General features: G+C 47.1%; 1 protein-coding gene across 1 annotated transcript in view; it reads right to left on the bottom strand.

Annotated features, from left to right (window-relative positions):
* Positions 1 to 6,728: 6,728 nt before the first annotated feature.
* LOC144769520 (uncharacterized) overlaps positions 6,729 to 26,732 on the bottom strand; it is a 270,191-nt gene continuing 250,187 nt past the window's right edge. Inside the window, exons 14-15 of the mRNA XM_078653661.1 lie at positions 12,801 to 12,920; positions 6,729 to 7,942 (exon numbers count right to left, since the gene is read on the bottom strand). Of these exons, the coding sequence (XP_078509787.1) occupies positions 6,876 to 7,942; positions 12,801 to 12,920 (1,187 nt within the window). The 3' untranslated portion in view covers positions 6,729 to 6,875. The remainder of the gene's footprint in view (positions 7,943 to 12,800; positions 12,921 to 26,732) is intronic.

The following is a 26,732-nucleotide window of genomic DNA, read 5'->3' as shown; positions in this document are numbered from 1 at the left end:
GCAGGGGGGGGGAAAGGAAGGGCTAACAATATTCTCTGATATTAATTGATATTATCTGATATTATTTTGAACCCCTTTTGCTAGGCATTGATTGCATTATTTTGTTTCAACATATTGGTTCTTTAGTCAGGATGGAGGTATGGATATCAGATAAGGTGGTGAATATTTTTTGTAATCAAACATGGAACGGGGCAGGGGGATCCAGGGTTTGGGAAGCTCGATCCATCTCGGAGACCTTGTGTCTCCAAGCCTCTAGTTTGGGGATGGGTGGGGGTGGGAGACAGTGCCGGCTGGAACCGCGTTTGGGTGAGGAAGGGGGGTCATCGTTTAGGGTTGGGAGTCGGGGCGAGGGGGGGGGGAGCAGTAAAAAGAATCCATGATTGTTTGATGAAGAGAAACATGAAATTCAATGGTTTTAAGCACACAGTATATGAGCAGAAAGATACAGGGAAGATAGATGGGGGAATACTGGTATAATTGGTGGTATCCGGTTCTGCTCCCTCAATGTCAGCGGTTTGAACAATTATAATAAAAGGCAACATGTCGCCAATGAGCTGCGGGCGCTGCAGACTGACCTGGAATGTATACAGGAGACCCATATACCATGGGCCAAATGGAAACTATTGGCAGAATTAGGCCTGACACCATTAGTTTGTACTGAGCAATCCACCACTACAGGGGGGGGTAGCAATTCTAGCGAAGAATGATATAAAAGGGACAGGAAGGGTATTGGCAGACAAACAAGGGAGGTTGGCTATAGTGGAATGTAGGATAGGAGGCCAGATATATACGATATGCTCTATATATGGCTCTAATTTTAATGAGGCCCTTATAATTGAAGGGCTAAATGTGGAATTGGCGTTATGGCCCACACCATTAATTGTATGGGGTGATCTAAATATACATCTTAAGCCTGATGCGCTAAAAGATGATAGTAAACCTTACAAAGCAAGGAAACCAAGGGTATTTAAGGCTTTACAATCTTAATTGGCAGATGACGGACTGGTGGACGCATGGGCTACTCGGAGAGGTGTGGATGCAGGGTATACTTTTTACTCCTATCCGCACAAGAAATTCGTAAGACTTGATTATGTTTTTGTATCACGTCTTCTGCTGTCGGGAGCCAAAATACAAGTGCACCCACGGGTGTCTTCTGACCATGGACCCTCAGTGTTAAACCTTTGTATGGCTAGGACTGGAATCAAACCGGGATCTTATTCATTCGATAGAAAGTTATTACTGGATGAAAGTTACGTTGCACATATGCAGACATGGGTTGAGCAATTTTTTGTCAAATCGCAATTCAGCAGGGACTGGTTGTGTATGGGATGCTTTTAAAGCAGGTTTATATGCTTTGGCATATATAAGCAAAAACAAATGTGAGTGGTATTACAGGAATTATAAGCTTGTCTTACGATAGCGAAAGAGAAACTTATGCAGGGTATACATTTGGGCCAGGAGATTACAGCCCTGCAAATGGAAGTAGCTCAGGGTAAAGCCAAAATGAATCAGTATTGGAGCAAAGAGATAGCTAAGAAGCATTCTATTAACAGGAATTTAAATTATGAATATGGGGAGGCAACTGGACGCTGCTTGGCACAGAGATTAAGATCTAAAGTGGCTCAGAGGATTAGCTAAATGGTAGACTCCAGGGGCAATATAGTAGAAACCGATCTTGGGATTTTAAAGGTGTTTCATGATTTTTACGCGGCACTTTAAACTGGGGAGGGTTATGATTCACATGTTGGGGAACCTCTGTTACAGAACTGCTGTAATAACCTGGACACGCAAGATGCAGAACTTCTAGAAGCCCCTATCACTATGGAGGAGCTGGAAAGGGCTATTAATAGCTTAGCTTTGGGCAAAGCGACATGGCCCGACAAACTTCCATTGGAAGTCTATAAAACATTTATGGGAGTATTAAAGACAGATATGTTAATCACCTTTCAACAGGCCCAAGCAGGAGCTTCCCCCTTAACTTGGGATGAGGCTAGCATTATTGTTTTAAAAAAAAAAAAGATAAACCGGCTGATCAACCTGGCTCATATCGGCCTGTATCGCTTTTAAACTCAGATGGTAAAATCTATGCCAAGATTCTAGCGACCCGGTTGGCTGAAGTAATAACCCTGTTGGTGTCATTGCGACAACATGGGTTTATCCCCGAGAGGAGGACAACCAATCACATCAACAGGGTTGTAACCCTGCTAGATAAAGCTAACATCACAGGGAGTGAATTTAGCTTGAAACTATTAAGACGCCAAAAAGGCATTTGACCGGGGTGCCTGGAAATTTTTATGGGCTCGATTGTCACTGCTATACAAGTTTTAGATCGTCGTCCATCAGCTAAAGTCTGCATTATGAGCCTGGAATCAAACCCAGTACATATCTCGCAGGGAACAAGGCAGAGATGTTCCTGCTCCCTCTTGTTGTTCTCATTGTATATAGATCAGTTTTTAAAAATGCTAGAACAAAGTAAAGAGATAGAGTCAGTAATGTGGAGGCAGGAGCACTTTCGAGTGTTTGTGTATGCAGATGATGTGGCAGTGGTAACACCGAATCCTATCACTGCTATGCTAGAAATAGAGCAGTTGGCGGTAGAGTTTGGGGCTGCCTCAGGATACAAACTCAATGTGGCAAAGACACAAATCTTATGTTCTAACATTGCTACATTTGATGACCAACGGGTTTTGAACGAGGTAACATATTTGGCGGTCAAGTTGAGGACATGCTTAAAATCACTGGTGGGGTTAATTGGTGTAATATTTTAAATGAAGTGCGGAAGCAATTGGACCGGTGTGAGTGTTTACCTCTTTCACTTGTGGGACGCTGTAATGTCCTCAAAATGTTTATTCTACCAAAAATGTTATACTTTTTTAGATCTGTACCATTAGAAATTCCCCGTCCCCAACTTGTAGTATTACAGTCAATTTGTGCTAGGTTCCTATGGGCCCCGGGTAGAGCTATGCGCTATATGACCCTCCCTCGTGAGAGAGGAGGTTGGGCTGTTCCTGATTTTACCTTAGATCACTATGTATGTATTTTGAAACACATGAATATTTTATTAACAGGTGGAGAACCAGCTAGCGCTGCCGAAACCCCCTAGATTTATCAAATTCTATCGGGCAGTGATGCCAAAAATCGATTGTTTATTAATGTGTGCTTCAACACCCTGCGTATGCTTCGCAAGATCTTCCGCTGGATCCCGACCGAGACCAGGAAGACTGTCACCCAGGCACTCGTCACCAGCCGACTGGACTACGGAAACGCCCTCTACGCCGGAACCACAGCCAAGCTACAGAAAAGACTCCAGCGCATCCAGAACGCCTCCGCCCGACTCATCCTGGATGTCCCCCGACGCAGCCACATCTCCAGCCACCTGAGGAACCTGCACTGGCTCCCCGTCGACAAGAGGATCACGTTCCGGCTCCTCACCCACGCACACAAGTCTCTCCACGACCTGGGCCCCAAGTACCTCAACGACCGCCTGACCTTCTACACGCCCACCCGCCAGCTACGGTCCACCAGCCTCGCCCTCGCAGCTGTACCACGCATCCGAAGAGCCACCGCCGGAGGAAGATCCTTCTCTTACCTGGCTGCCAAGACTTGGAACTCCCTCCCCATCCACCTTCGGCTGACCCAGGACCATCTCGCCTTCAGGAAACAACTCAAGACCTGGCTGTTCGAGCAGTAGCATACCCCTCCCCCCAAGCGCCTTGAGACCCTCCCGGGTGAGTAGTGCGCTATACAAATGGCATGATTGATTGATTGATTGATTGATTGAGCCAAGTTACTATAGGAAAACCAGGTTTAAGGTTTTAAATAGCGTCTATATGGTGTGGAAATCGGTGCGAAAGTATTATGGATTAGAGAGGATATCTCAGTATACCCCTCTCACAGCTACGACACTCCTTCCACCGATATTTTGGGATAGGATCATAGATAGATGGCAGACCAAAGGGATTCATTTTATTGGAGATCAATATGCCAATAAGGGATTAATGTATTTTGAAATGCGAACAGACATTTAACCTGAATAGGTTCGAATTTTTTTTAATATCTACAGGTGCATGACTATTTAGGAAAACATTGGTGGAATATAGCAGGAAACCCGGTTATCGAAGCTGTGAGGAAGAATGCACGCATTTGGACACTGTACAATTTATTGTTAGATACTAAGGGTGATGATCCAGAGAACCATAATACAAAATGGGCAATAGGCTGGGCTGCGTTGGTACGCGGGTAGAAACCTCCATTGATTTGGCAGGGAGATTGTTAATATCTGCCAATCTCTGAGCACATTATAAGACCATGTTTAATCTCTACTATACCCCAGCCAAATTGTCTAAATGGGAAATGTTTTCGATTTGGAACAGAATAGGCCAATATTTTACATATCTTTTTCACATGTAGGCACCTAGTGAACCTGTTTGGGCACATAGAGAAATTCTTAGCGGAAATCTACTCAGGTACTGTTGGGGGTAGCTGAGAGAGAGATTGAATCAACTGGCCTATAAATGTAGGTACCTGATTTTTCTCGCTACAGCTGTGGCTAGTCTATGTATTGCCTCAATGTGGCTTCAGAAAGAGGCGCCAACCTTTGAATTATGGAGGGCTCGATTTCTTCCCATGTTTAACACAGAATATAGTTTATATGAATGTAAAGGTATTCAGAAAAAGAAATTAGGCATGGAGATTTGGGGGCTGGTGGTGTCTTTTACAGAGGAATGAGGTTTTAGCTTGAGGTGACTATTTTACGGTCCTGTGCACTTGCACTTTAAGCAACTTCATGTATTTAGTCCTGTAATCTATTTGTATCTATTCGAAATGCTTTTTAAGGCTTCCTACTGCTTTCTTTCCCTTGTACTTTAAATTATTGTGTTAATGCATTGTAATGTATTGTAACTATCATAGATTAATACAAAAAAAATTAAAAACATTAAAAAAATGAGTTGCAAGTGGTTTGTGAACTGAGACCACCATCTGGTAGACTGTCATGGGCAGGTGGAAGTGTCGGTAGGAAAATTAGGATTTATGGGCAGATGACATGTCAGAGATTCGTGGTAGATATAGACTGAGTTGTGCTTTGAAAATCACGGGAACTGGAATGGAAGAACATTAAGATGATGGTTACAGACCTCACCATTTGAGACAGTGCAGAGAGAGGAGATCATGCTAAACATGAAGTGTCATATTTAGCTGCAACTGCTGCAATATACTACATGAGTAAAATAAATTACATTGAGACTTTGCTTTGAAATTGATAGGCACCGTCGTAGATCTCCGAATTATATTTCTGTGGTGGTTTTACAGAGACAGCAGAGCTACTCTGCAACCCAGCACTGGGAAAAATGTGTAATTATGCAATGTGACAACACAAAAGAAACTGCAGTACTGCTAATGATCAACAAGAGTAAACTAACACGCCTGTGGTAATAATGGACTGGGGTAATTTGTCTAATGAGCAGTAAACAAACATTATAAGTAATAGGAAGGTGATGTGGATCATAAGTTACTGTGCAGCAAGGAGGCCAAATATTCAAACTAAATGACCCAAGGCAATGTGCTTCTGACAGAAAAGGGGACAAAACAAAGAAAGAAGGCAAATACGGCTACTGAGCACGAAAATGCAAACAAAAAGGGAAATTCAACACAGAAAGAAAAAAAATGAGCTCTGGTAATACTGGTACTGACAGTATGTGGCAACGGTACCACCAAGAATAGGTACTTGGTGGAGTGCAAGGAGGATTTTCTAAAAGGTTGAACAGACAGCAACAAAAAGTATGATGTAGTAGAACACTGGAGAAGTAATGCTCAATGATAAGAAAACACTCTTTATTGTTGATATGAGAGTAGTCCATTCTTGAATATCCACATTAAGGTGTTTTCCCTAGCTTCCTTTTGCTCTGCAACCCAGATCCCATAAACGAAAATACCTCTGTTAAAAAGCAGTGAGAAAGGTATCTAGAACCACAGCTTCCATTTTTTTTTACAATGGGAATCATTTTCCCAGCAACCCTAAGGATTGACAAAGACACATGCTTAAATCTCCAGCTTCTCTTTTCAATTGAACATAACATTACTAAGTCTAGAAACTGATACATATGACACGAACCCCCAAAAGAGGAAGTCAAATTCACCCTTTAAGGTGATTTTACCTGGGGGTAAGACGAATAACAAATCATGACTCAATAGGTTTGAGAAGTATTTGTGGTCTTCCTGATGCAGGGACCAGATCTACAGGTAAGCACTAAAGGGTTAAGTGCTACGAACATTAAAAAGGACAAACAATGGGACAAACACCTCAATACTGAGAGCAGAGGAGGGTTTCGATGCAGTCTATTTCTTGTGGCGTTTGATTCTGCCTGGAAAAACATGGTGTAGTGCCAACTCCATAACCCTTTTCCCTGTTACAATCTTACAAGCCTAAGCTAGCATTTTCGAAAAGGGGGGAAGGGGGTGGTGGGAAAGTTCTAAAACAAAATTGTCCCATTATCATTAATACCACAATACCCCATGATTACAGTATGACATACACACGGCCCGAAGAGGTGTTCTGCAGGCTCTTTCCTAATAAGCCAGCCCTTTCTGACACGGATCATGCTTTGATTGGCCATGAGGAAAGACTGTGCTGAAGGTAGTTTAGATGCATTCAAAAGTAACTTTGAAAATCTTGCATTTTTTGTCTTCTCAAGACTATCTATATTCCATAGGGCAGCAGATCACGTTCCCCCTCCAGTAATACCAGTTAAAGAATAGTCCAGCTCTGTTTATCTTCACAACTTACAATCTTTATCCTGGGATTTTAGAAACCCTCAAGCAATTTCTAAATAGTTATCTATGTAAATGCCTATTCGGTGCATGCCTTAGATCAGGGCCTAGGTGACAACAACTTGGATTATGGAACCTGTCATTCCTCGATGGGTCTTCTTGTGCTGGCTCAGGGCTGATGTGTGGTGGTAGCTCTTGTCACACACTGTGCACTTATATGGCCTCTCACCAGTATGGGTCCTAACATGCTGAGTGAGGTCTGAGCTCTGACAGAAGCTCTTTCCACAGGCCAAGCATTTGTAGGGCTTGAGGCCTGTATGGGTTCGCTGGTGCCGAATCAGATTGGAGCTACTGCTGAATCCCTTACCGCACTGCTTGCAACGGTAGGGCCTCTCGCCTGTGTGTGTTCGGTGGTGTAGCTTTAGGCTTGGTTTATCACTGAAACTCTTTTCACATTCTGTGCACTTATAAGGCCTCTCCCCAGTGTGAGTCCGTTGGTGAATCACCAGACGTGAGTTGTTGATGAAACTTTTCTGGCAAATTTTACACTGGTACAACCTTTCTACTGTGTGGGTCTTGAGGTGCAGAGTGAGGTGTGTGTAAGTGGTGAAGGTTTTGTTGCAAGCTGTGCACTGGTATGGCCGTTCCCCAGTGTGGTTCCGGAGGTGAATCTTAAGCTTGGAGCTGTTCATAAAGCTCTTCTCACACTCTGTACACTTGAAAGGGCGTGCCAACCTGTGCGTCTTTTGGTGGCGGGTGAGGTTGGCGCTGTCACCAAAGCTTCTGTCGCATTCATTGCAGGGGTAGGATTTCTCGCCACTGTGTGTCCGCAGATGAATTACCAGCAAGGCACTTTTTGTGAAGCTCTTGTCACAAGCATTGCATTTAAAACGCCTTTCTATTGGGTGCTGCTTGGGTGGTACAGCAAGGTTCATGGGTCGGCTGAAAAAACGTGCATACTCATGTGATTGCTCCAGTTGTGATTTGTCTAGATGGTATTTTGTCAGATTAATTGGCTGTTGTATCGATGGTTTGTTAGTCTTCTCAAAGATCTTTTCTTCAATGTAACACTCAGGTTTATTTTCTTTGGTTTTCCCAGAGGCTTGCCTCAGGTGTAGTTTCTCAGTGGTTTTCTTTGAGTCTTGGTCTCTATTCTTGCCCAGTCGCCAATCTCCTATTGAACAAAGAGGAGAGACAGTTTGATTATTATATTTATATATTATTTTTTTATAAAAATGGCTCTTCTGAATGTATTGAAACAATACTGAGCGGGCCAAAGCCCCAATTATATGCAGCAGGTATCCCATTTGACAATTGATTACTTTGTCCCCATATGTTTGGACACATTTTAAAGTTTTGGGTAGGTATGAGGTACCCGAGACAAAGGACATCCTAAACGTGTCTCCCCCCAGTAATGTCTCAAAGTGTTCTCCCCATTTTTTAATTTAAGGTTGGTAGCAGCATAACTGTAGTATTGAGGAATAGTAGTTGCATCTGCTCCTTGCGTACTAGAATCAGTGGCACCTGGTGACAGTGACCCATTTGATTATTGTATACATTTTTTAGTGACAGTCACATTATCTGGAATATAACCTCTGCATTGATCATCATCGAAAGGCGAACATGTGAAAATATTCTCATCTGTAGTACAAGCATATCTGATCATAGACATCTTTGTGTTTACATGGACTGCCAGACGGGTGCTGTTCAGCCAAACTACAAAGTTCTGACCCTGTACAGTGCTTCATTACCTTTTTATCTGGGTTTGTGCTATACAAATGCCACATACATACAAGAAGGGATTGGTTGGACGAGACAGAGCAATTTCTCTATTTGAGGAAACATAGCTAGGAGTGCTGCAGTACATGATGGGAGCAGATCATTGAAGACTCTCACTTCACCCAACCATGCATGAACCCTAAATGGGTGTTTTTATGAATGCAGACCTTATGGCTATTTTATAGCTGAATATGATGATAAATGCAGACTTGGGGATGCCCATTTCCTCTAGGCTAAGACTAAGTCAGACACGTTGCAGAAGGTCTGCTGGACTGCCCGGTTTGCTGTTGTGGTACCTCTTGGCCAGACCAAGTAGTCCAGAAACACTGTGTCGAGCACCACACTCCCTCATGCTAAAACGGGCCAGCTTAGTATTTGTGGACGCCTGCCCAGACACTTTACACTTCCCAGCACCCACTACGTTTCCTCCTACATTGCATTATCAATTGCCCAGTTATCAGCTATACTGGCCTAAGTGTCTGAAGAAGTGTCCTCTAACTGATTTTGCAGAAGTGCAGTAACTATTGGCTTTCTAGATTCGCCAGATCCAGAGCTTCAAGAATGTTCAGACTGATCCTTGTGTGTTCCTTTACCCTTGTGGGAACATATCTGCCACCCCCTTCAGGTCTCAGAGTGGTCCGATCCAACCATCTGAATTTAGTCTCTCCCACCACCCCAGGCTTACTACTGAGATTGCTAGCCAAAACCAATGTCGACTTAGTTACCTTTATAGGTACTGTGGAACTCTAACCTTAACCTGGGAGACAAAAACAGCTTCCTGGACGAAAACTAAGGGCCCTGATATTAACATGTTAATGTCAACTTCAAGATCTTTACTGGTTGCATTCACACTATAGTATCTGGGTCGTAAAGTTACAAGTGATCAGTTGATATAGTGAATAACATAGAAAGAGACATAACATTTTAATAGGCAGACAAGGTATTCAGATCCTTATGCATCCTTTGAGAAAGAATGGTTATGTACCTAGGTAGCAAAACATGTTAAGCTCACTCAGGAAAGTCCAAGCCAGTACAGTGAGAGTCCTAATTTGTGAGTAGAAATCAGTACCGTCAGGTCCTATTCAATAGTAGCACATTGTTTTTTGTTTCTTATGACCTTAAATAAGACCCTCACAGTAACTGTGGTCATGGTAATGATCAATAAACCATATTTTGATTTCGATCTGGATTGCATGTGTTGAAACTGCGTTTGTTTTGTTCGTATTTGTGTTGTGTGTTTTTACTGTTTGGGTTATATTATATTGTGCAGGTTTTTCAATTTCCTTTAAAACAAAAGTAGCAACTTGGGTTCGACGCCATCTTTTCTGATATTCCATCAACATTGTTATTCTCTAATTAACTAATTAAACTCAGCCTTCACAACACCTCCTTTGAGCATGGCCTTGAATCGTTACCCTCTTCTATTGTACAGGCAAGGAAGCTAAGATAGGAAAAACTTCCATCGCAAACCAAGTGCCAAACATCCTGGTAAGTAGAGAACTTATGCAATCTCACATTCGACATTGAAAGGTGGTTCCCATCACTTCAAAGATCTGGAAAAAAGCTTGACAACTACTGTTCAGTATTTCAAAATAATTATTCAATGTGAAAACAATAGTATCCTCTTGTAGTAACTGCTCTGCTCTTAGTCCTGGGCAACACCATATACTCGGAAGCTATAAATGAGGCCAAATATGCTCTGTTTGCCTTTCAAATTGGCCCTCACTGCTATGTCAGTATCCTCCTGCTCTTTGGGGGGACCTCCTCCCTGAGCTGATTCTATGGTCTAAGGAACTGTGCCAAAGATTGAGCGGACTGCATCTTAATTCAAGGTAGAGGGGCCACTGGGTTCTCTGGCTTTCAACTTCACACTCGGAGAGTCCATCTATCACCCAGATATCTGTCAACTTGTTCCAGCTAGACAGTTCTAAAATAGAGGCAGCTCGTGAAGAGACTAGGAGGAGAGCATTTGTTTCCAGTGAGGGAGGGGTTGTCGTTCCTATAGGGGAATCGTAGAAGAGCTTTAACAGTACATTGCGGTACTCTGGAAGGAAACCACAAGGGGTGCTGGGAGGGAACTGTTCCTGATTGCAAGAAGTGGAACACCAAGGGGTATGCAACCATTCTGAGGACCCAAGCAAGGAAATGTGAGAGTCTGGGAATGAATATTAGAAGACAGACTTCTGGTAAAGGCACAGACCACTTAAGAGACCAATAGTAGTGCCCTTGCTGGTGAGTGGAGGCGTCCCTTTTCTTTAGGATAGATTCCCTCTACTAGAGCGAAAGCCACTTACCCTTTCTTGCTGTGAGCAAGAGGCACTAATACCACTTTGCCCATCAAAAGCTCTGCTATGGAAGTGTGTAAAACACACATGACAAGAAGAATCATGTAGATCTCTAGGAGTGGGTCAAGTGAGAAAGGCAGCAGAATGGGCTTTATACAGCCTGTTATGGCAGATAAATACCGGATCCCTTGAGACAGTATTTGGAAATCCGGGGGACTCTGGACCGGCTCACAGCAAACACATTGCATGGGATTGAACAACCACCCTCCCCACCGCCCCCCTGCCCCCCAACACTTGCCTTGAGAAGAACATACAAAGCACTGTGCGTGTCAAGGATCTGAATCTTTCCTTCAAGTTTACCATCCAAAGCCAACCCAGGACTCTTACAGTGCCTGTATTAACCCCTTCCCCGGTCACAAAGGGGCCTTAAGGTCTTACCTTGACACCCAGAGTGGAGCCCAATTCCCTTTGCTGGAGGAGTTCGTCTTAATTCCAGAACCACTGGAATCATCTCCCTGGCCTTTACGGGTAAAGAGACATATTTGTTTGTAATCATGGTTGATGCCTCCTCCTAAGGTCCAGTTCCTAGTGGAAAATGGTGAAGGCTTGGGGACTAGTGGGTGCCAGAGTCCTACATGTGCCCTCTCAACTGGACATTTTCTGAGGTAGGGCCTCAAACATAGGTGCATCAAAGAGCAATTCATACTAGGTCCTCACCTACCGTTCAACTGGCAGCTTTGCTAATAACTAAAAACTTGTTGGGCCACTAACTGGGATACCTGAACTGTCTCGTGTGAGACACCAATGGCTGGTTCTCTGGTTATCACTGACCGGGTCACCGAGACGCAGAAGCAGCCAAAGCCAATGAAACAGTCGGCAAGGCAGACCAGGGCAAAGATTGATTCCTTATTTTACTCTTGCCCCCCCTCCCCTCCCCAAATGGCTACAGCATCAAAAGGCAGTTTACAAACATAGTAAAAGATTCAATATGTCCAGAGGTTTCCTAAACCAATCCAAGCAGCCACAAAGCAGAAGAGTGGCCACAATGGCCCACCTAACAGACAACACAAACGCACCTTAAAACCGTTGAGCTGTCATTGCTACAGAAGATGCTAGCTCCTTCTGGTTTTCCTGTTGGTCCGATCCTAGCTGCTTCTTCATGTAAATAAAAGAGCTTTATCTAGTTATACTTTGGTGCTTGAACACTATTTACCATGCATGAGTCGTTGCCCCATCAACTCATACAGTGAACCATCACTGCTTAACTTTGCTACTTTGCTACTCTCACGTGCCAAGTGAGAACACCTGGATTAGAGCCGATCTATCATCAGTGGTAAATGCACTATCCACACAGTCGACTAAAAAGTATAGTTTCCTCCATATATTACAGCTTCCTAAGGAACGGCCCTTTTTAGAATTACCTTCTTTTGCCTTTGTTACAACGTGTCTGCCTAAATGAACTTGCACGTTTTCATTCTATTGAGGGTTGTAATCATTAATGAGAGAAGCTTTAGTGACGCTTACTATAAACAGCTAATGTTGAAGCTGTAGACCAGTTTTTTTTTTTTAGAACTGTCAATTTTATCTGGTCATTTGACCTGTTCTGCAGTCCCTCGCTTTTTGACTGGGTTGGTAAAACTGAGTCAAACTAAAGCTACACACCTGTAAGTAACATTTTAACAATTCTAGATAAGCGTGTAAACTTTTTAAGGTTTAAAAAAATGATTTTGCTTTAGATAAAATGGATAGTGATTGCATTCTCGTATGTTTTGGTTTTCAACCCATATAAACAAACTTAATTGACAATGACAAAAAGCCCCATTTAGGAAGCTAAAAAAAACACCTCATATACATATAAGAAAATTAAAACAAAGCAAGTCTATTATCGCACAGTAAGTCAGGAACAACTTTCAGGCTATTTCTCAAATTTACCCACCAATCTTTCAAAATCTTAGTATCGCTACTCACTAGCTGTGAAACTGGACATCTGGTCCTTTGTCCTAGGGTCATGACAGCCACTCGAGGAATGTTCAGTTTCTTGCTTGATCCTCAATAAGCTACCAGGTGCCACAATCTGGTAGGCAGACCCTAGAGACAAAGTGCAAAATCAAGTCAGTTTAAGGCATGGGTGATTGAGAATAATTTGAGTTGAACATGAAACAAATGCTGCTATTTTCTTTCTTTTACATGCACATGTTTGGCGCAAGGGTCCAAGTGTTTTGGCTCTTTGCAAGCTATCTTAAAATGTAAATCTAATTTGAAGCCACCTTTAAATGCCTGTCAACAGCGCTGTAATTCACCAAACATGACTACTCGGTGGTGATAGCAAGTCTACTTTATGGAAGGAATAGGGACTATACAAAACATTTTGAGGAATGAGGCAAGGGTGTGTTCTTGCCCCCATCCTTTTCTCATTTTACACCAATAGAGTCAAATCTGCACTTACACTAAGATCCAAAGACACTCACTCCTTTATGCGAATGGCAGTTAGTTGGAAGAACTCGGAGGGCACTGCAAGGGCTAATTGATGATTAAATCATCTTCATGAGAAAGCTAGATTTACAGGTTAATGAAAGCAAAACCTTTACTATGTCATGTGGGAGGCACTGAACTACATGAACAAATCCGGGTAGGAGAGGCAGTTTCTTTCTCCTATTTGAGAGTTATGTTGATAGCAAATTTATATGGATACTGATAGAATTGCCATGATGGAAAAGTCATTACTGTGGACACTGTACTGCCTAATGCTGTGAGGACGCCACAGGAGTAACCGCCTAACTGCCTGCCATCACCTCTCGCCGCTTCGTTGTTCTGGAGCCGGGCTTTTGCGGGGGACTTGGGCTTCTGCTGTTGCCGTGCTTTGGTCGGCGCTGCTACGGTGAGGGCGAGTCTGTACTGGACGCCGCAGGGACTCCAAGTACCAGGAGTCCCTGCCTGACCTGAACCACCTGGTCCCGCGCCCGCCTGCCAGCCCCGCCCACAAGCCACCACATGCACAAAAGATCTCTGCACCACCTATACTGCAGACACTGTACTGCCTAATGCTTTGAGGATGCCACGGGAGTAACCGCCTACCTGCCTGCCATCACCTCTCGCCGCACCCGCTTCGCGGGTGGCGCTTCGCGGGTGGCGCTCCGTTGTTCTGGAGCTGGGCTTTTGCGGGGGACTTGGGCTTCTACTGTTGCCGTGCTTTGGTCGGCGCTGCTGCGGTGAGGGCGAGTCTGTGCTGGATGCCGCAGGGACTCCAAGTACCAGGAGTCCCTGCCTGACCTGAACCACCTTGTCCCGCGCCCGCCTGCCAGCCCCACCCACAAGCTACCACACGTGTTATCTAGACGGGCTCTGCAACCGCTGCGCGGGAGCGTCCCGGGAGATGCCCGGGACAAGGGCGGGACCGTCTGTGGTCGTCCGGGGCAAGGAGAGGCCGGGCTGGGCCACCCCTCTAACGTTTCGTCCAGCCGACCCAGCCATCATGAGGTACTCTGAAAAGCGCACTATTGCCAACTGCCATTTATATCGTATGACTTCTGGATTTATTGCATTTTATAACATCCTTGTTGCATATGCCAATGTCCACACGGTCGGGAAAGGGAAGAAAGGTGAGCAGGGGGTTGTGTGAGTGGCACATTAGATCAATTTATTACCCAAGCATTCTCGGTTCTTGATCATGAAATCACTATCACTGAGCGACGCATATCCACCGAACTATCGAACTACAAGCGCTCTTCCCTGGGGCCATTGGCGTTGGCGGTCTCTCCTGCAAATACCAAAGCGTGTGTAGAGGGTGTCCCGCGTGGTAGCCCTCTACTGGGTCCATCTGGTTTGGGGGCAGCCTCTGATGCTGTCACGAGAGAGGTGCCCACAAAACCCTCGGACCCCTTGATTCCATCGCAGACAGCTTTGGTAGATGGGGCCCAAGCTAGTGCTAGTAAGACCAAGCCTCCACAGGGTCCCATGATGCACTCTAAGCCCGCGAACATCACAGGGCAGAATGCTGCTCGTCCCAAAAGGAAAAGAGTGGGTAGTGGTAAGCGGGGGGGGGGGGGGTCGCACACAAACCTCTAAAAAATTTAAATTAAAGCCGCACAGTGTGAATGAGAAACCAACAGGGCAGGGGAGCTTGGCAAAACCTATACAAGTATCTCAAAGAGCCAATCCTTCTGACGGCAGCTTAGTCTGCCGCGATTCACCTGAGCTGGTATCCCTGAGCCAAAATCCATCCACCACCATAAATAGCACATCTCAGATCCCTCTCATAGCCCAAGTAGAGCAGATTACAAAATCAGTTATCCTTCCGATCCTGGAGAGGGTAAAGGTATTGGCAGAGAGGCTAGACTGATTCGACCAAGCCACTCTAGACAATTTCTTCTCTGTAAAAGCATTAATTAAGCTCCATTCCAGGATTAGACAGGATGAGTACGACCCAAAACTAAATTCCCTGGCAGATCCCGTGATTATCCCTGTACCAGCACCAGCAGCCAATGTTGTAATTTCTGCACCCCCGCCTACAGTAAACTGTCCAGTGGCAGGAAACCCAAAAAAGTAGTGCCAAATCTGGTAGGAAGGCTCCGAGCGAGTCTATAGCCAAAGGGGCTGGAGACTCAGCCGGAGGCCCTCCTGCGTTGGGCAGGGAGACAGCAAAACAAAACACCTCAAAACCAGCAAATGACCTTGCTACGCCTGCGCCCCAAAATCTAGGCCATGTTAACCTACCGCCCAAATGCCTACCTTATGTAGTGGTCTTAACTGGCGTTCCACGGCTAATGCCTGGCAAGACAGAAACTTATCAAGAACTCAAAAACAAATCCATTCATTGGCTGAACAAGAATAGCGCGCTCCCTAGCGGACTTGATGGGACAGGTTCTGCTTATGAGAAGGGTATATTGGGTGGGCAATAGGATTAAGGATACCACCGGAGATTGCATTCTTGTAAACTTCAGGGATGCGCGTGTTGCAAGGTTTATATGCAGGCAACAACCTGGCCAGGACAGCAGTGGAATCAGCACTTATGACCTAAGCCACTTCCACTTGCAATCCACCTACTTGCAGCACAATCGGGATACCTATTGCCCACTTTGGAGGGAGGTGCAAGGTGGGCCCTTTCCTAATATCTGAACGAGTATCCTACCCATTTAGCGCCAGCCACTAACAGAAATTTTAACCAATTTGGAATGGCTTATGGGTTCTGACACGATCGTTACTGCCCCTCTGCCTTGATAGTAAACAGCACTAGTAGGTTTTGGCATACTTGCAGCAGGACGATTTTAGAACAGCAAGAGACTTTGGAAATTTCTGATTTCATCTCTGCAACCAGTTTAACTAGCCCCATTAATAGTCCAGGGTTGGATACACAAAACACACGGTGTATTGGTAAGACCACTAGAGAGGGCAAACCCCAAGAGCTAGGGACAGGGACAGCTACAGCTGACCCTGGCCTCTTATAATGATTCCCAAGAATCGAGCTTACTTTGGCCAGTCCCTCTGTTTAGTGGGGGCAATACAACTAGTGCGAAGATTGTCACCACATCGTCTTCAGAAATATTTTCCACTGACTCGCAGGCAAGTTTGCCACCAGTCCAAACAGAATTATCCTCAGCTATAGTTGTAGATAATCCTCCGATAAAGATCCTGAGTTGGAACATAGCGGGAATATCTAAAAAACTAGACCTGCCAGACTGGAATGCATTGGTTGAATCCCATACCATCTGCCTTTTCCAGGAGACCTGGAGCCTTGAGCCCTGCTATAAAGTTGGTTATCCTACCTTTTTCCTGCCAGCAGTAACCAATTCGACAGGAGAGGTCGCCCGTCAGGTGGGCTCTTAATATGGACCAGTATCAGTTAGGCTGCAGTATTAAGCAAATGCCATGCATTTCCCCCGACATCCTGAGGATCTCGGTTAGTGATGCAAGGAGAGGGAGGATGTTGGAAATATTCAATATATATGCTCGAGGCACGAAGGGGGGGCAGTATCCCCCATAGTCAATATCTTTGAAGGTGAACTTGGGTAATGCAACCCTAGCACATATGTCCTTGTCGCCGGGGACTTTAACTGTACTTTTGAGCCCCTGGCGGCTGAGGACATCCTTGACATCTTCGAAGATGATGCTGGGAGGGGCATTCCTACTCTCACCATCAAACCTATAAAGAGGTGGTCCCAACGGGCTACCCAGATGAACTCACTAGCCATGGAATTTGGCCTAAGGGCCGCAAATGGTAGAACCACCTCAGACCCAACTGGGATTCACACCTACAATAGGGTCAACCACTCGTCAAGAATTGACTATATCCTCCTCAACTTCAAGCTCTGGCAGTTCATGCAGGATATGAAGGTCCACCAGACTATAGATAGTGACCATAACTTGCTCTCTCTGAGTTTATACTCCCTATGGGTAAGTGAACAAAGTTGTGTACCCCCACCAAAGAAATTGTCTACTCTAGACGTTATCCCATCTAACTGTGGGAGACGTCTGAAATGGTGTAAAGTGGCCACTGATGATGGGAAAGTTCAGAATATCACGGCCATCTTGATTGCAGCTCAGACTAGACTGGACCTACTCCACATGGAATGTCCTGATCCGTCTAATGTGTCTGTGATCTTCCAAGACACCATTAAAGAATTAGGCAATTTATTCTTAGTCCACAACAAGGGTGGGGGGAGGAATGAATCAAATAAGCCCAACGGTAAAGAGGGCTGGTATACAGCTAAATGCCGTCTCAAGAAAACTGAATTAGTTAAGGCAGTCAAGCTAAAGTCCTTAGTGCTGATCCAGCAAGCCAAGAAGGAGTATAAGCAGGCCATCCTAGAAGCAAAGAATGAATGGGAGGACCAGTACTGCAGGCACTTAAGGAGGCTGGTAAGCGGAGGGAAGCCGGCCGCTTCTGGAGTATCCTAAGATCTAAGAATAGGCCGGAAAATGACCTCATAACATGCAATCTTGATGGCCAAACGCGGTTTGATCATTTCTCAAGACTGTATTCGTGCCCTCAGGGCGCTCAAAGTGAGTGCACCTTACAAAGTTGGCCAGAGACAGTGGGGAGTCTTAATGACTATCCATTCACAGAAGAAGTAGTAGAAAATGCAATCAGGCGTATTGTACCTAATAAAGCGGCAGGCCCAGATGGCATCTCTGGAGACCTTCTTCGTTCAGACCTCCCAAAGTGGGGGAAGCTTTTTTTTATTTAATTTTTTTTAATTCAAAAACCTTTATTAGGGCACATACATCTCACACAGCTTGTAGCCTACAACCCTGGGGCCGGCAGCAGAATATAAACAATCAAAGCATGTTGATAGCATGAGATATACACAGCCAATCTACCGGTAACCCGGCGGTCCGGCGTCAAGCAATAACATAATGATATTGGGACAGTGTAAAGTCCATGTATCTCCGTTATCCTCTTCCCATCCCGCCTCCCAGTGCCCAAGGCAATCTCTGTTTGCAAGTCACTGTTGTGAGATCGGGACCTATATGTATACCAGCATGAGCCCTTCCTGTAAAATAGTCCCTGAACTAACCCCAAAACTTCCCCCCCACCAACCCAACTAGATGAAAACGAGAACCCCCCCTCCCTGCCCATTATCCTGCCCTACAACGTCGTAAGTAGATTTCCACACAGTGCCAATGCAGACTCCCTCCCCTAGACCGCCCCACCTTCTCCATTATAGCAGCCACCTAACTCCACCAGTGCTCATCCTCCCAGAGCCCCCCTGTGCCACCCCACCCACGAGCTAGGGTGAACAGGGCAAAGTGTAAAGGGATCTGTCCTCTCACCACTCCTAGTATGTAACTGTAGCTGTTCCCTCCTCCTCTATATGCAATGTGTTCAGCTTAGGGAGACACTAACCCGTCAGTGCCCAATACCTCCTCCAGAGGAACTTGGTCATGGTCGGACCCCTCCCGCTCCACCTCCACACCACCCCCGTGTTCATATAGGTCTGATACAACCCCCAGAAGTTCTTCGGTCTGCTCACAGGGGGAAGAAGTTCACTGTAAGTCTGTGATTGTGTGCAACAGTACATCACATCTCTTGCCCATCTGTTCTTAGTAGGCAACGGACCTCTCATCCAGCACAGGGCCACAACTCGTCTGGCCATCAAAAAAAACCATATCGAACAAGCGACGTACTGCCACAGGGAGTGGCTTGGAGTATCCAGGCAACGCCAGTGCGGGACTAATTTGAATTTCCATATCCAGTATCCGACTCATTTCTATAAACACATCGGTCCAAAACTTGTGAATGCCGGGGCAATGCCACGCCATGAGCATGAAGTCTGCCACCGGTGTACGACAACGTTCGCATTCAGCAGACTGCCGGAGCCCATATCTATGCAATCGTTCTGGCGTGTAGTACACGCGTTGCTGAAATTTGAAGTGTATCAATCTGTGTCTACCATTAAGAGAGTTTCTTCGTACTGTTACAGCAGTACTGCCACATTTCATCCCCAATCTGCAGTCGCAGATCACTCTGCCACGCAAGTCTGGCCTTCGAGGGAGAAGGGTCTTTAAATGTGGTTCCTGCTTTAAATAAATTGGTAATCAATTTGCGTGACGATGCCGATTTGATCACATACGTTAGCTCTGGGATCTCCGGGGGTTCCGCCTGGTCTGGACCTAAAAGGTCCTTCAACGCAGAGCGTACCCTATGAAACTGAAAGCGTTGCAGAATTGTGGTACCAATATCCAGGGGAGCAGTTTGTTCCCAGGTTTTCAGCACTCCGTCTTTAAACAGATCTCCCATTGTTTGGATTCCTAGCTGAGACAGCGCGCGTGCAACCCCTTTCTCCGTCAACGGGGCGAGCCACTCTGCCCACTCTATCGGCATCAGAGGGGAATACAGCAACTCATGCCCCCGTTCCCGTAACAGCGCGTGCCACGCATGTTTCGTGGTCTTAATAGAGTCCAGAATGCCCACCCTGCGGTCCACTGGCTGAAACACTGTGGCGGGGGAGGGTAAGGGTCTGTGAACAAGCGCTCTAGGATCACATGCGGGATATTAGGGTCTCCGTGTATCCATGTATGTAAGTGTGTAGCCTGGGTGACTCGGTAATATCGCTCCATGTCTGGCGCGCCCAGCCCCCCCTGCTCATATGGGAGCACCAGAACCTGCCATCGCACTCTGGGCTGTTTTCCACCTCATGCAAGCCTAACAAGAGTCTGTGTGAGGGTTTTGAAAAAGGACTTAGATAAGACCACAGGGATGGTACTGAAAAAGAAAAGGAACCTGGGTAGGACCACCATTTTCATGAGGGCAATCCGCCCCATTAATGTCAGCGGAAGTTTGCACCATGTATCCACATCTTCCACTAGTTTAGCGTAGGCAACTCCATAATTCTCCCGTATCAAAACATCGGGGTCTGTATGGAGCTGGATTCCCAAATATCGGACCGACTCCGTCGTCCATTGCAGCGGGTACTCCATGTCAAATGGCAGTGTAACCGGGGTCAACGGGAACGCCACGGACTTGGCCCAATTCACCCTCAAACCCGAGAGGGCACCGAATCGAACCACCTCCCTCAACACTGAAGAGAGGTTAACTTCCGGGTCCCGGACATACAAGAGGGTATCGTCGGCGTATGTAGAAATACAGATCTTATATGTGGGAAAGTTAATGCCTTCGTGGCTATGGTACTCCCGTAGTGCGCAGGCCAAGGGTTCTGCCACCAAAGCGTACAGCAAAGGGGAGAGTTGGCAGCCCTGTCTAGTACCTCTACTGATTAGAAAGGCCTCCGTGACTCGATCACCTATGCGCAATCTAGCCATGGGCAGGTAGTATAACGCTCCAATCATCTGTAGAAAAGGTTCGCCCAGCCCTAATTTCCGGAGAACTCGCAGCATGAAGGACCACTCCAAAGTCAAAGGCTTTCTCCATGTCTAGGAAGATGGCCATAGCTTTAGACTCCTGACGAACATGCTGCATTGTCCCCAGTACCGTGCAAATATTATAGGTAAGGTTGCGGTTGGGTATAAACCCGGCCTGCTCTGGTGCAACCAGCGCGGGAGCTAGTAGTGCTAGGCGGGTGGCTAATACCTTCGCGTATAATTTGGCATCAACATTAATCAGGGACAACGGCCTGTAAGATCCGCACTCCCTAGGCGATTTTCCAGGCTTGAGAAGCGTGACAAGCAGAGCTTCACGCATAGAGTCAGGCATGCAGCCCTCCAGGCAAATGTCATCGAAGAGGGCCGACAAGTATGGGACAAGTTTGTCTTTAAAGGCCTTATAAAAGCACACCGTGAGCCCGTCCGCACCCGGGGCACTACCAGAGCACATCCCTTCCAGTGCGTCCATAATTTCCTCCCTCTGAATTGGCATCATCAGAAATTCCCTCTGGGAGTCGGTCAGGAAAGACATCTTAATATAGCTCAGATAGTCATCTATTTCCTCCTCAATGTGGGAGGACCTCGATTTGTATAAATCTGCGTAGTAATGTCTAAACTCTGACAGTATCTCTTCTTCTTCGGTGAGTACTGACCCCGAGGTTGATTCCAACTCGCTTATCACTAGAGGCTTCCTACCCCTACTTATAACTCTCGGCAGCAGAGAGCCGGGCCTCTCCCCCTCTCCATACGAGCGCGCAGTAGCGTATTTGCCCATATGTTGCACCTCCCTGTCCACCTCCTCATTATATTCGGTGATTAACAGTTTGATTAGATCATTAATGTCCGCATCCGGCCCAGCAAGTTGGAGCAACTCAAGGGCCGACAGTTGGGTTTCAAGGAGTTTTAGCCGCTGCCTGATCGATTTAAGGACACTAGAGTGCTTTGACATGGCTACACCACGAATAAAGACCTTGAATGCCTCCCATACAGTCTGGAAACTATCGACAGAGCCAACATTCGTGTCAAAGAAATTGTCAATTTCCTCCGCCAATTCCCCTCTGAATACCTCGTCTAATAAAGAGTACGGGGGAAACCGCCATGTAAAAGGAGGGATTCTCTTTATAGGTGTTTCCATTATCAGGAGCAGTGGCGAGTGGTCCGAAAGGGTACGTGGTAGAATTGCGCACCCCCGTATGCTGCGGAGGACCGCTTGGGAAGCCAGCCAGTAATCGATTCTGGTATGAATATTATGATAGGCAGAGTAGTGCGAGAATCCGCCTCTCCCCGGATTTCTACTTCTCCAGACATCTATAAGATCGAGCTTGATAAGTTCCGCCTGCATGGTCAAGGCAGCGTTCGATGGTCGTCTGGCGGGACCATAGGATCTATCCAGCTCCGGGTCGAACACAAAGTTAAAGTCACGCCCCCAGAGCATCTTGGAATGTGTGTGAGACCTGCATCGGGTGGCCAGAGCCCTATAAAAGTCTGGGGCATCATAGTTTGGGCCGTAGACATTCACCAATGAGATCGTGTCCCTTCCCAACGCATCTAGAAATTAAATAACGGCCATCGGGGTCTGCCTCGAGAGGCGTCAATCGTAAATTAGACTTGGGATTGACCCATGTGATCACCCCTCTGGAATGCGTCGTGAATCCTGCGGCCGTACTATTACCTATAAGACCCTTGGTAGTCAACATTTTTCTCGTAAGTGGCAGGTGTGTCACTTGAATAAGGGCAAGATCTATGTGGTGCCTGCGGAGATAATTCAATACTTTTCTAAGCTTCCGATAATCATTTAGCCCTCTCACATTCCATGACAACATTCTCAGGGAATTTACACAGTTATCACCGGTTTGCATAACAGAATCAGACATCCCAGTTGCGAGAGCGTGTAGACATCAGGTAACATCCCATGTCCCATGGTACGAAACAGTGACTAGTATAATCAACGCGGGAAAGGCAGGACAAGGGGGGCTTAAGGGCGCCAGTCGCCCGGCACATGATAGAAACTTGAACGGTAAGGGAGATCTGCAAGCAGTGACTGTGGGCTCAATCTCAGCACAGGCAGTATTGGCAGGCATAGAACAGAACATTACATCAAAAACATTCCCCAATCCACCACCCCCCTCCCACAGCAGACCCTCCCCAACCTGGCCTTGCCGACCCATTCCCCACCCATTCCCAACCAAGATCCTACAACTAAGCATGAGGACCAGAACTTCAATAAGGCATAGCGCACAGGGACCAGAGTCGCCAAACAACACCTGACTCACTATGTTATCAGTGCGTTACATCAGGCCACCCTCCCTCCCCCACCAGTCGCCACATGTAGTACAACCGGCACAGTTATACATCTACTCTTTCCCCACTCCAGTGATGGACACGTCCCCCCCCCGCCGCCCCAATCGGCAGCGCACAACGCCCCTGTAGTACACCAAAAATAGCATGCCAGTTCACCCACATCAGTCTACTTTTAAGGGCCAAGTCCCTTCCGGCAAGAGCACAACAACTTATCTGCAGGAAGGCGATGGTTCTCGGGGCAGACAGTTGTAGTATCAGCAGCTCCGCAGGTCAACAGAAATTCACAGCAATCAACAAGTGGACACCCACATGGCAAATATCCCAGTGGAGAATGGTCCGAGTCACTCTTGTTCATCAAGTCGACTATGCTCCACCTCGGCCAGACGCTACGGAGTAGCATTCCGTTTTTCTCGGGACCATTTTTTCAGTGCTTGCTGCAGTTCGTTAGGGTCAGTAAAGATGTGGGAATGGCCCTGTCTGTTGACACGGAGTTTAGCAGGGTACAACATTGCATAGTCTAGTCCCAGTTCCCGCAGACGCTTCTTGTGTGGGGCAAAGTGTTTTCGTGCCTCCTGCACTCTGGCTGTGAAGTCAGGAAATAAAGAAATCGCCGATCCTTCATACTGCAGGTCCGCGTTGGCACGGGCAAGCCGAAGTGCCATGTCTCTATCCCGGTAATTGAGTAGTTTAGCTATGATTGGTCGTGCGGGCATCCCCGGGCGCGGCTGGGGAGCTAACGATCTATGCGCCCGTTCTACCACAAACATCGGCGCGAACACATCGTCGCCCAGGAGAGTAGTGAGCAATTTCTCGATGAAGAGCTCCATCTTGCCAGTCTGTGTGGACTCCGGCAGGCCCGTTATGCGGAGGTTGCAGAGTCGCGAACGCGCCTCTAAATTCTCTGTCTTGTCCTGAAGGGTTCTTATCAGGTGGTGCATCCGTTTGTTGGCAGTATCTAGTTCCGTCTGCGCTTCCTCAACCTCAGTTATTCTCCTTTCCGCCATTTCATGCCTCTCGGTGTGTTTGTCCAGGCGTTCCGCCATGCAGTCCATCCTGTATGTCATGGCGTCCATTTTTGTGCCTAGAGCTGAGATACTGGACTGTAGGCTGTGCTCCATGGACCGGAGCATGGTCTTGAGGTCGGAGTCCACGGTCTGCTCGTCTTCCCGTGGTGGGCTCTCTCTGTGCTGCGCAGGGGAGACCTGTGTGGGAAGTCTACGCTGCGCACAGGGGAGCTTGCTCTGTGTCCTATCTCCCTTCCCCATCGCTGTCGTTGAGTGTCCCCCAAGTAGTGAGGAACGCAGAGTGGACCTCTCCGTGGGTGAGGCAGAAGTGACCAGACTACCCACCACTGGGTAAGGCAGTCGGCAGTATCACCCGAGAATCGCTGCAGTATATTAGGGGTATAGACGGCCACACGACTTCTGCGGCCGGCCCCAACCCCGCACAGTCAGACCCACTTGGCACCACCAGGTTCCACCGCTATCCGAGGCAGGGCACTATGAGTGTTGTACAGCAGGCAGTATCTGGACTCACCGCGCTGTCGTGTAACACTCCGTGGATCAGCAATCTTGCACATGCAAGGCTCATCAATGTGCACTGCCAGAAAAACAAGGACAGAGACCACCAAGGATTCCACGGGTCCAGGAGGTAGGACGAAGTGTAGGTAGGTACAATCTGGGGGTAAGGGCACAGCAAGCAGTCACTAAATAAAGGAGTGCCCCCCTCGTTGCGTTGGTTGACCGCGTAGAGGCTCACCACCGCTCAGGATCTCAGGTTAAGAGGTACGCCAGCTGCGTGCTACACTCCCAGGCCCAGCAATGCCTAGGCCCGTCCCCAACTGGGCCGGATGCCGAAAATGGCGCCGCACGCGAATGGCGTCTCTCGCCTCTCCTCCGTTCCTCGGAGCTCCCTCCTCGGTCCCTAGCAGACGTACCTCCGCAACGTTCAAAAGAAAACTGGCAGCAGCCTCCAGCGCAGCCTCTCCTCGACGTTCCAAAGCCGATGGGGGAGGAGCCGTCCACGACCTCCGGGGTCGACCCGCTCCCCGTGTCCGCACGTCGGAGCACGCAGCCCGGCCTAAGGGGACACTGGAGACTGCGTCTTGCGGCCTCTAAACCACCTGATCACAACAGTGTCCGAGTCCACGCCTCACACGTCGGATCTTCGCCGCACCGGGGCCACTACACCCGCCAGGTATTCCGCCGTCAAGGGAGGGAGAGCAGAGTCGTCTACGGCCGGTCCAGGTAGGATAGAGTGAGGATAATTTGTGGCGCTGAGCGGAGCTCTGGGATCAGGCGGCCATCTCGGCTGCCGGCTAGCTCCGCCCCCCAAAGTGGGGGAAGCTTATCTGTACTCTGATTAAGGCAATTGAGAATGGTGCTCCAATACCGGACTCGTGGAAGGGGGCAGAGGTCGCCCCAATTTTTAACCACTGGGATGCTAAGGTGTTTTATGGCTTTGAATGTAATTTCCATTGAAGTCAATGGAAACTCCATGACGAGCTGGGCTCGTCATGAGCGTCGAAGGGGTTAAGAAAGGGCATAGGGGCGACCATGCCAACTACTGCCCGATAAGCCTGGTTGATTCCACCCAGAAGGTTGTCGGGAAGTTGGTCCTCTAGCGAATCCTAGAATGGGCAGAGAGCAACAAGATCCTTTCGGATTACCAAGCTGGCGTCAGGGCTGGCACTGGGACCATAGAGCAGGCATTTAAATTGCTTCACATCTACTGGAAAGTGGTCCAAATAGGAAAAGGCAGCCTTTATTTAGCGTTCATCGATCTGAAGACTGCCTTCGATCTGGTGCCCCGGGGCCACCTTTGGGGTGTACTGTCTGAGATGGGGATCCAATCGTACATCCTATCATTATTAGTAAGGCTCCATGATGGAAATTTTGCCCAGATCAGGTGGGGTGCGCAAGGGCAGAAGACAAGTAAAATCCCAGTGAATAGGGGTGTCCGCCAGGGATGCGTTCTTGCTCCAACTCTATTTTCACTCTATGTGAACGGAGTTGTTGAGCACCTGCTGAAAGTACCATCTGACGCACCATCCCTGGCGGGAGAGCGAATCCCAACACTCCTATTCGCGGACGATACCCTTCTTATCTCTAAAACCCAGTGGGCCTCCAGAACCTCCTGGTTGGTTTCCAGTCCTTTTGCAGTCAGAGAGGGCTTGTAATCAACACAGATAAGACAAAGTATCTGGTTCTGAACCCACCAAAAAAACAGAGCAGGCCACCCGTCCTGAACCACGTATCTCTAGAGAGGGTCACGGAATTTGACTATCTTGGCATACGCATTTCTGACACAATGCAGTGGAATCTACACATACAGAAAATGCTTTTATGCCATAAAAGGGTGGCGGGGGCAATCCAAAAGAAACAGCGCTCCTCATCCACTCGACCCATTGCTATGGTCATTGAAATATATAAGGCCAAAGGAGTAAGTTCGGCCCTTTATGGAGCCGAATTGTGGGGCACAAGCAACATGGATCAGATAACGAGGTCTGAAAACAAATTTTTAAAGATCTAATGGTAGAACCGCAGAGTACCCCTACAGTCCCACTTTTATTTGATTTAGGGTGCCACTCGATCTCTGACCTGGCTAAAGTCCGACCGTTATTATTATGGGCACGGCTGTGGCGAGTGCCCGAGTTGGCAAAATATGCAGAGGACCTGTCAGAACTCATGTCCATGGAGGGATGGCACAAAATAAAGTGGTTAAAAGATGTAAAATCTTTGCTTTATGCTTTGGGCCTAGAGGTAGCTTGGGAAAATCGAT

Source organism: Lissotriton helveticus, chromosome 7 (genome assembly GCF_964261635.1).
Source record: "Lissotriton helveticus chromosome 7, aLisHel1.1, whole genome shotgun sequence".
Classification (NCBI taxonomy): domain Eukaryota; kingdom Metazoa; phylum Chordata; class Amphibia; order Caudata; family Salamandridae; genus Lissotriton; species Lissotriton helveticus.
The sequence above is the reverse complement of the archived record's forward strand: the minus strand, read 5'-3'. Positions and strand labels throughout refer to the sequence as shown.